Raw genomic sequence first — 10824 nt, forward strand, 5'->3', positions numbered from 1 at the left:
CCATCAAAGAAAAGAACGTATTTTGGTTACAATGTGTTGATGATATTTTGTGTTTTCGGCCAAAGTATCACTATGGAAATTTGCCTCTTAAAATCAAACTCGCTAATTCCATCCATTAATTTCTACAAGGAAATTTGAACTAACCACAAGCTTCCATTATTGGATGTAGAAATTGTTAGGGATGATTGTGGTATTGAATTAAAGTATATAGAAATCTACTACCATACCTACTTATGCCCATTATTTCTCAAATCATCAATTAACTGTATTTTTTCATTTCCATATACCTTAGAGGCTTAGAGTATGCAGGGTAACCTGAATTCTTAGAAAATGAATTAAACACAATTCAAGATATTGGTAAGAAAAAACTAAAATAACCAAAATCATTAACCAATGCCGCTTAATGTACAAGTAACTTCCAAATATGATCATTCTGTTTAAGAAAAATTGCCATTAAAATATAGTCCCAAAATCAATTCGGGAATGGTATTCAAAGTCCTTTGAAAAAGTTGTAATGTCATCGATCAAACTAAGAAAAAAGATCTCGCTAAACATATACTGAATAGCGTTTATACAGCGCAATTAAATAATGGTCTTTTCCAACATAGCCACTTTTGATCACGTTAACTGGGCTGCTAATGTATTGACAAGGACAAAAAGATCACCCGAACGAAATATATTGAATCATGTCTGATTTCGGGTACCTAAAAGAAAAATTCAACGTATGGGCAGTTTCATGGTGACAATTTATTAACTGAGTTAATCACGAAAGAGATTTCTCTTAATACAATCTTCAGTTGGCCTTGGTGGACCCAGATTATTGTCGATAGTGATTTGTGTCCGTTTAATATGGGCTCACGTCTTGTGTAAAGCTGCGTTTTGGTTTGGCTATATTAGGTTAGGAGCATTGTCTAATGATTAGACAATGCAAAATTCGTGTTAAATATCCGTGCTTCCGTGGTTCTACAATTTTACCGACAAAATTGGAACAAGCCGGTTGTAAACTCACCTAAGGTTGCACGAGATGGCAGATGCTTGGGAGAACTTGGGTGGAAACCACAGCTGTACCAGGAACTCCTGGTGAGCACTTCACACACGGCTATTCACGGAGACCACGGTGCGTCATTTGTGTAATTGACGCGCATTTCCACATGAAAAAATATATATTTATATATACAGAAATATTATTGTCTCTCTCCTCGCTCGCAGACCTGAATATCGCTTGGCTCGAGGTGCCGATGGAGGAGGAGGAGGAGGAGGAGCAGGAGCCACAACGTTTTGCCATTTTGTGACGTCAGCATCATGGCGCATTGTGTTATTTTATTTTTTTAGCATTGCTTTGTATGCGTAGGAACACACACGCACACACACACACGCACACACACACACCTCTCATGGCGCTGTGGTTAGAGCTCTGGCCTGCCACTACGGAGGTCCGGGTTCGACTCTCGCCCGGGGCTGAAAGAATATCAGTATCGCAGCGCTGAGGGGTGTTACTCCAACTCTCGTGGGCGGGGAGTTGGGTGTGTGTGTGTGTGCAAGGTCATAGCATTACCCATAGATCGGACCTACGAGCTCTGAGCTCTCCTCCAGGAGGGAAATAGCTGTCGATCACGAGTCCAACACGTGATCCAAAGACCAAGTTAATACACGCACACACGATAGTGGCCTGGAGTTCCTGGTTTGAATCCTGCACAGGGCCGAAATTATTTCGGTACCGCTGCGCTTCGGGTCGTTACTCTGACTCTCGTGGGCGGGGAGTTGGGTGTGTGTGTGTGTGTGTGCAAGGTCATAGCATTACCCATAGATCGGACCTACGAGCTCTGAGCTCTCTTCCAGGAGGGAAATAGCTGTTGATCACGAGTCCAACACGTGATCCAAAGACCAAGTGAAAACACACACGCACACACACTATATGTTGGATGGTATCTCAACATATGAGGTGTGGTAGTACGTGGTCGTAGTTGAGCGGTGTTCGGAGGCTTTAGAATAAAATGCAGCGGAGCCGTGTAGCTCTGTCTCTCTGTGGTCTTTCTCTGGATTCTGGATTCCAAGGAAAGACCACCTCGCTTGCGCGGGATCGGGTTTTGTGGGAGGGGAAGAATGTCTGTTAGAAAATGAAAAGATAGTAGTGTATAAAAGAGGGCTATTGCCACCGGGCGAATTGCGAGCGATTAGGGGCTAGTTTGTTGTCGTGGCTTTAGGAGAACTGGGCTAGGAACTTGGACGGTGGCGCCAATGCCGGGAGGAAGAGCATATTATATCACCAACGAAAGTTTGGAAAATGGTAGGAGACGTAGTAGGAGAGAAAGGGGGAAAAACGGAAAAATCTTTAGTGGGAGGTAAACTGAAATGAGATGTAGTATAAGAGAAAGTGAGAAAGGAAACGAATTTTAGTCGAAGAAAAAGGAAGTGTATATGTTTGTGCGTGGGATGCGGCTATGTTCGTGAGAGGTGTATGTGTGTAATTTACGGTTAGTGAGTAGATTTCACTTCCCGCGTGTAGAGGGCGTTCCTGATTAGCCCCAGGTAAGGCATGAGAATTCCTGTTTTACCCCAGGTCGGGTTTGAATAGCGATATTATTATTATTATTATTATTATCATTATTATTACCATTACTATTATTATTATTACATTATTGTGGTTATCACCAGTCAAGCTGGTGAAGGGGTGTGTTACTTGTAGGTGCAGTTATACACGTTTTATCGTGTACACCGCACGTGGGACGGGCGCAGCTGACAGATAGTCTGTACGGTGTGGTCTAGGTGTAATATGTTGTATCAGATGTTTGGTGACAGGAGGTGTTTATATACATGGCTCGTGGCTAGGTTGCCGACGAGATAATATCTATTTACAAGATGCAGTTTTAGCAAATATTAGAGATCAGGATAGGTTTTAACTACCTTATACTTTGCATATACATATATACAATGACATACAGTTGTCCGAGGTTGGACAGGATAGACATATCCCGTAGGAAAAAACAATTTGTATCAAATGGTAATTGCTTGGCTTGGTGGCAATCCTTTGGGTTGGTGAGGCGTTGATATTTGGCCACCAGCTGCGGGTGAGGTGTCCTCCTGGACAATAGCGACCTGACCCGGAGTGACCAGGTGCGTGAAGACGTCAGGTTGACTACCAGGCTACTGATGTATGCACCGAAAGCATATGTGCAGTGCTGATAGTATAAGCAGAGGTGGTAGATGAATGTCTAGGAGATTTTGGTGGTAGATTACGTCTTCTAGGAGGTCTAGATGCTAACATATATATATATATAAAGAAACCACAAACAAAATGTGATTCACAAAATATGCAGGTAACCAATAGGAAAAAGAGAACTTGGTAGCCGAAAGTTTCCGTCTATTTAAGACATCATCAAAGGTCACCTTTGAAGATGCCTTGAATAGGCGAAAACGTTCGGTTACCAAGTTCTCGTTTTCCTAGTGGTTACTTGCATATATATGTATATATATATATTATATATATATATATATACATACATATATATATATGCGAGAATGCGAAGCCGATGCTCTACCAACTTAGCTATCGGATGTCTAAGATTCACCAACCTGGGAATTAATATACTCCCAAGGAACTAAGTCGACTGCTAACTGCCGTCCGCACGAAGTTTTTACAGAGAATTAACATCACTCGTAGCTTCGTGGTTAAGCTGGTACGTTTTCTTTGTGGACTGTCGTCGTTGTCATACCTGAATAGAATCACCAGTGACAGTGTAGTCAATCAAATAATTCCGACAGTCGTCCCCGGATTCGAACCGAGGCTCGCGAGAATACAAAGCCGACACCCTACCAACTTAGCTATCGGATGTATAAAATTATCCAACCTTGGGATTAATCTACTTTGTGGACTTTCGTCGGTTGGAAGATTAATTACCAGATTGGAGAATTTTAGACATCCGATTGCTAAGTTGGTAGAGCGTCGGCTTCGCATTCTCGCGAGCCTCGGTTCGAATCCGGGGACGACTGTCGGAATTATTTGATTGACTACACCGTCACTGGTGATTCTATTCAGGTATGACAACGACGAAAGTCCACAAAGGAAACGTACCAGCTTAACCACGAAGCTACGAGTGTTGTTAATTCTCTGTAAAAACTAAGTACAGACAGCAGTAACAGTCGACTTAATTCCTCGGGAGTAGATTAATTCCCAGGTTGGAGAAGTTTTGACATCCGATAGCTAAGTTGGTAGAGCATCGGCTTTGCATTCTCGCGAGCCACGGTTCGAAGCCGGGGAGGACTATCGGAATTATACACACACAGACACTCGGTGGCGCGGTTGATAGAGCACTGGACTGCTGGCACGGTATCGCTGCGCTTCGGGTCGTTACTCTGACTCTCGTGGGCGGGGAGTTGAGTGTGTGTGTGTGTGTGTGAGTAAGGTCATAGCATTTACCCATAGATCGGTCTTACGAGCTCTGAGCTTTCTTCCGGGAGGGAAATAGCTGTCAATCACGAGTCCAACACGTGATCCAAAGACCAATGTGAATACACACACACACATATATATATATATATATATACTGTATATGTCACAGCCTGTAGCCCGTCATATGTGGTTTGAGGTACAGAAGGAATAAGGAATCTTCATGCATACGCATAATCGTTTAATAAGGACCCCTCGGGCTTGGTGTTGGTTCTCCTACATATGTATCTGTAATTACGTTAACAAATTAATCTATATAATTTTTTTTTTTTTTTTTTTTTTTTTTTTTTTTTACAAAAACAGATCATTCGACCATAACTCTTTACTCTACACAACTTAGCATCAACATACAAAAAAGGAAAACAAACCATGATTATTCCGCCACCATGGCTTTACCATAATTCTACTCTTTACTATTTCCATCCAAACATGGTCTGACAAACCAAATTTTATCATTAACAATGTGACTTCTATTGACTCATTCACTGTTTGCATATTTAATACTGATTATAGAGAAAGATTCTCACTCAAATGCTCACCAAAACGGTTCCCTTGGCTACTTGCTCAACACTTCTTGTCCACATGAAAGACAGTTAACAAAAGGAACGCTTAGTGGTGATATCTACCGACGTTGTCTACATCACCATTCTGTGTATTCAGATGCTAACAATTCCAGCACTCTATAGTAACCCATACATGTCCTCCTCGGTGTACAGTTTAACAATACACAATATTTCATTAGCTCTAATACAATATACTGTCACTATACAGTAACACTTTCCATAACACACACTAGCACTACTTTCTATCGCGGAACAATACAACGGGAGCGTAAATTAGTGAATTACATGTCTTCATAACAATACCATTATCTTCTAACATAATTTCACACACAATTATATCATACATTATGAACCAATACAATGACTCAATTCCTAATTTGTAACACTTCCAATATTATGTTTCATACGTCGCGAAGCACATACTTACAGTAAATCAAGACATTATACACCGTGAGCTGCAGTTAGCTTGAATCATGTAATTGGTATTCACATGTATGATAGACCAATACAATATGGCTCAATTCCAGACATCAGGGAATTGGCATTCACAGTATATATATATATATATATATATATATATATATATATATATATATATATATATATATATATATATATATTGTCCCGAAACCCCTTGAGGGGCATGAGAATTCTCATACATCGGGAAATTGGTGAAGGGGAATAGCTGCAGTTGGGAGTCGAAGTCCAGGAAATCTGAGACGCCGGCGGCTGGGACCGCGCACGTTCCCTTTAAGCCGTGCGTGTAAATTGCGAAGGACCAGAGAAATTTTTCTCAAAAAAGGGGGAAGCAAATTCATGTAAAATCATAGTCGTAAGGCTAATTAAACAGAACACACTACACTGATTTTAATATGATTTAAGTTATCTCCACAATCAGTGGCATGAATTGCTATTTAGCAAGTTTTATCTTTGTATTATGAACATTATTTTACAGTAATTCACTTGACAATTAACTGGGCAAGATACAACATACGTATTTGGTTGGAGACATCCTACCTGGCTAGCCCTGCGCGCTCTAAGACCTAGCTAATACAATAAGATAATGTATCTGATTATCCCTTTGGCCTCTCCTTTAATAGTGCACTGAATGGTGATGTCTTCAAATAAGTGGATGCCCTCAGTTAAACAGGATGCTGTTGATATTCGTGGATCTATGCGTCTCATACGGGCGACGGGAACCATGCCTGTCCTTTGTCGATAGCACTGGGGGGAAAGGGAATCGAGTCCAAGGATTTCATTTCCCCGATTTCGTCGATCTTTCCGTACTTCGTCGATTTTCCTGGGCACGCAAATTCAACGCATCGAATCACTGGAGTGGGGTTGGCAGTGAACCCCGACTGTACTTGTAGATTCTGATTTCGGGGAACGTCACGAAGCACATTTCGGGATACGTCACGAAACACATTTTCTTGTCTCTGTAGGTTTCCGGGACACTAAAAACGAGTCACTGTCACGTGTTTGGCCAACGACGAGAATGATAAATTCATGTTCGTGGGTATTTGTACACTGGCGAGGTAGCGAGGTCCACAGAGGACGTTTTCTATGGAAGAGTGCGTCGTGCCTACTGCGTGATACCTGCGGCAACAAGCAGCACAGTACGCTGTTTTCCGGCGGGCGCTTTTCCAATCATTAAATTACGAGAGGAGTGTGACGCAACGTCTGGGCAGAAGCTGAGGCAATTCCAATAGTCTTGTGAAGTAGTTACTAGTTACGAGAAAGGGACATATGATCCTAACTAGCCTAATTAAAACTAGCCTAGACGAGAAGTGGCAACGCGCAGGTGGAGGGGTATGTAATGTATGGGACCCTCCAACCAAAAACAAATGAGAAACAAAATCAAATTGTAATGCACAGGTAAAAGGTATGAATTATAATCACAGAGTACAAGGATACAAAAATGTAATATGGTGAATTGAATAAACTAATTGAGAAGTTGAGATATTCCAATATTAACATTATAACACATGTGATGACTTCGATCATGAGTCTACAAAGACATCTTGGAAGACGTGGGGGGGGAGAGATTCCTGAGTAAATAGAAGATACTTAGACTCGATAAGGCACTGCGATCAATTAGCGCTAGACTCTCACAACAGTTGCTGGGGAGAAAGGGAGTAAAAATACCAAGAAGTAGTTACTGGAGGCTTTAAGACTTCCATCACTTCTTCAGAGCGAAGGAAAAGTAATAGACGAGGGGGCTGAGAAAGACGAAAGAAAATGGAAAGCACACACACACACACACACACACACACACACACACACACACACACACACACACACACACACACACACACACACACACACACACACACACACACAAACACACACACACACACACACACACATATATATATATATATATATATATATATATATATATATATATATATATATATATATATATAACGCCGCCAATCTTTTAGAGCTTAATTACTTTAATAATATTTGTCCTAATTAACTATAATTAGTGATTGATTATTTTTTGCCAGGTTCTTGTCAATCAGAGGGAGCGAGCAAATATACTGAACATTTACCATTTAAAAAGAAAAAATTATCAAATGCGGCCGAGACTGCCACTCCCGCATCGGACTCACCAACCACAGCCGTCACTGTCGCTAGCAAAATCATGACTTTCTCCGGCGCAATATTCATAGTCGATACCGACTGACGGAGGCCTACTATGTGACAATAAACTAAATTAAACAACATTTGCAAGCAAAATACAATATTATCTAGGGAGGAAGCGAGAACACTCACACTACTCACTCCGGTGGTGGTCGGGCCATTTGCTGACCCCTCACCGCTAGCACCAAATGCCTCCAGACTCTACGGTCCTGTGCCACTGTCATCCAATCCTGGACATCTGCTCCAGCCCTTTCCAGGTCCTCCTTCACGTTGTCCATCCATCTTCTGCGTGGTCTTCCTGGGGAAGAAGCGAGAAACGGAGACTAACACCTCACTGAATATATGTTTTCAATTATCACTTTCTAAATTATTTTCTAATAAAACAATTTAGTTTGTATAGAAGGTAAGGTAATCACCTATTTAACCATGGTGATTTGCAGATGGTCTTCCACGTAGTCGTGAAGTCTTGAAGATGAGACGTACAGTATTTTTTTGGTCAGCTACGGGGATAAAGGGAAAACTTCCACGTTGTCTTGAAGTCTTGAAGAGACATGCGTCTTGAGTCAGCTACGATGCCGAAGGAAGGACTTCTACGTTGCCGTGACGTCTTAAAGTTGAAATGTACACCGTGGTTCAGCTTTGGGACTGAAGTAGGACCCTTAAGGTCATGTTTCTTCTTAACCACTTCCACTATTTTTCTTAACTCGGGTCTATTTCTTAACTAACTACACGTACCCTTTGAAATTGTATATTGGCGTGGGCTTGACGTCACTTAAGGAATACGTTGGGGTCGTTCTAGCACCTCAACACATTCAAATCAAGGTTCGTTCAAAACGTCTCTCCTACATATTCCGCTCTCACACCTCCACTAGATGAATCACATGGGTTGTTTTGTCGTGCGCACAAAACGAACTTCCTTCTAACGTCTGCGGTCTTGCGAGACGTTCAAGACGTACTTCTATATGTTAGGCACACTGTGTTGTGTCCCTAACTCCCCCACATGAGCGTCTACGCAATATTTTGGCTTATAGTATCGTCATGGCAGTATGTGGGTGAACAAGGAATTTAAAAGTCGTGTAGAAATAGCTGGCCTTCGGCCTCATATTATTTATGAGTAGGTTAAGTCTTTATTGAGCCTGTACCACAGGCATTTGTATCCTCATGAAAGTACAATCTCGGTCCTGTCGAACCATGTTTCTGTGAGGCTGTCTCCCTCGCTACTTTTGAGTACGTCGACGTGTCTATAAACAGTCGGGTTCTATTACCAAGGCCCAATCCTTCTCTGTACTTGTAGCGCGGCCTCGCGATCAACTCAGCGGTCGGCCCCTCGGCGGACTAACCTAGAGGTCGACGCTCCCACTAACCAGAATAAAGCCAACAGACCAAACAGAGCTTCATTCTCGCTCCCACTCCCATGGCACCATTGCCCAAGTAACGCACTGCGCTTTGTTACATTGGTGATCCTGGGAGTTTTCGACGCGAGTACGCCGAGCTGGTCTGCATGATAGACAAGCTTCAACAGACGCCGTTCCGTGGTTTCTTCGTGACTACGGCACTATTTCGACGTTGGTCAACGCCAACGCAGCCACCGCCGCTGCCACTACCGCCGCTGTGGTCCCCGGCACAGCCATCGCAGCCACCATCGCTGCCGCTACCCCCGCTGTAGCCACCGCCACAGCCGTCGCAGCCACCGTCGCTGTCGCCATCTCCGCTGTGGTCACCGCCACAGCCGTCGCAACCGCCGCCACCGCCGCTGTGGCATGTCACCGCTTCTGACGTCGCCTCCGCCGCCTGCGCCAACGTCACCTACCAAGCTACGCCGTACCACCCTCTGTCTCCCAGTTGCGCGCCCCCTATCGCCTACTCCTCCGGGGACGCTGACGCCTCCCCACGCTTCGCAGGGGAAGGAGGGTAATGTGGTGTCCCTAACTCCCCCACATGAGCGTCTACGCAATATTTTGGGTCATAGTATCGCCTTTGGCCTCATATTACTAACGTGTAGGTTAAGTCCTTATTGCGCCTGTATTGCAGGCATTTGTATCTTCATGAAAGCACAATCTCGGCCCTGTCGAGTCATGTTTCTGTGAGGCTGTCTCCTTCGCTACTTCTGAGTACGTCAGCTGTGTATATAAACAGCCGAGTTCTGTTACCAAGCCAAGGGAGGAATCCTCGCGATGTCTCGCGCACCCCAGCACACCCGGACCCTAGAAAGTCGCACTCCAGGGGTCAGTCGTTCATACGTTGTGGCACCATGATACCAGCAAACTGAGGTCCACTGGGCTGTCAGGCTCCTGTGTGCTTGCAGCTCCCTCTTGGGCATCGTTCTTGCTGTAATTGCCGAGATCTCTGTCCGACTCGGGAGGACACCAATTCCGCCGCCCATGGCTCCTGTGGCTGCTCTTCTAGCCACCCTGTCTGCCGCTTCATCCCCTTGGATTCCGATGTGTCCCGGCAGCCAGTTCAGGACCTTGAGCTGACACAGCAAAAAAGTCATTAAACGCTTGTGTTCATTATGATAATCTCTAGAAACTAATTGTAGTAGAGCTAGACTGTCAGTATGTACAGCTACATTACTCTGGTGGGTGTTGAGTGCATGGGTCAGTGCTAGACCCACGGCAACACCCTCTGCTTGCGTTGAGCAGCGAGTACCCAACACCCTTACTCCCTGTTGTGAGTCCTCTGTGACGAATGCTGTTCCTGCCACGTTGTGTTCAGTATCTACTGAACCATCAGTGTAGCAACCTACACAGTTTTCATGAGCGACGGATCTCATCGTTTTCTCCGCGTCCGCCCGCAGCCGCGACAGCGGCGTATCACACCTCGACGCCATTATTGATATTCTGGCCGGCAGACTCTCCCAGGAGGGAGATTGCACGTGACCTTCAACCGGCACATCCTTCCTTTGTGAAGGATAAGGTCGTGCAGGTGAAGGTCCCTTATGCGGTGTGCAAACTTGGCTGACCACCTCTTCTGCGGGAAGAGATCAGGATCGTGCTGGAGGGCGCTGATTAGCCTTCGCCGTAGGAACGAGTCATGTTCCCTCTGAATGACTCTGGTGGCGAAGGCTACCACCTGTCCAGAGATCCTCGCACTGATAGGCAGCAGTCCCGTTTCTTGCTGCATATTGGCGACCAGAGTCCAGCGCGGCGCGCCAAGTATTACGCGCAG

At 44.2% G+C, this 10824-nt stretch overlaps 2 protein-coding genes across 3 annotated transcripts in view; both read right to left on the reverse strand.

The window, feature by feature from the left end:
* Nucleotides 1-1190, reverse strand: part of LOC143027640 (uncharacterized) — a 32747-nt gene extending 31557 nt beyond the window's left edge. For both annotated transcript variants that reach the window (XM_076189033.1, XM_076189032.1), the window contains exon 1: nucleotides 1010-1190. The gene's annotated coding sequence lies outside the window, so the exon portion shown is untranslated. The remainder of the gene's footprint in view (nucleotides 1-1009) is intronic.
* Nucleotides 1191-7446: 6256 nt separating this feature from the next.
* Nucleotides 7447-10617, reverse strand: LOC143027466 (uncharacterized). The gene is made up of 2 exons (XM_076188753.1): nucleotides 8073-10617; nucleotides 7447-7954 (listed from the first exon to the last, which is right to left on the reverse strand). The coding sequence occupies exon 1, from the start codon at nucleotides 10484-10486 to the stop codon at nucleotides 9803-9805; it is 684 nt and encodes a 227-aa protein (XP_076044868.1). The 5' UTR covers nucleotides 10487-10617; the 3' UTR covers nucleotides 7447-7954; nucleotides 8073-9802.
* Between the last annotated feature and the right edge of the window lie 207 nt (nucleotides 10618-10824).

This window comes from Oratosquilla oratoria, chromosome 8, assembly GCF_046742065.1.
Source record: "Oratosquilla oratoria isolate Oo_2021 chromosome 8, ASM4674206v1, whole genome shotgun sequence".
NCBI classification, from domain to species: Eukaryota; Metazoa; Arthropoda; class Malacostraca; order Stomatopoda; family Squillidae; genus Oratosquilla; species Oratosquilla oratoria.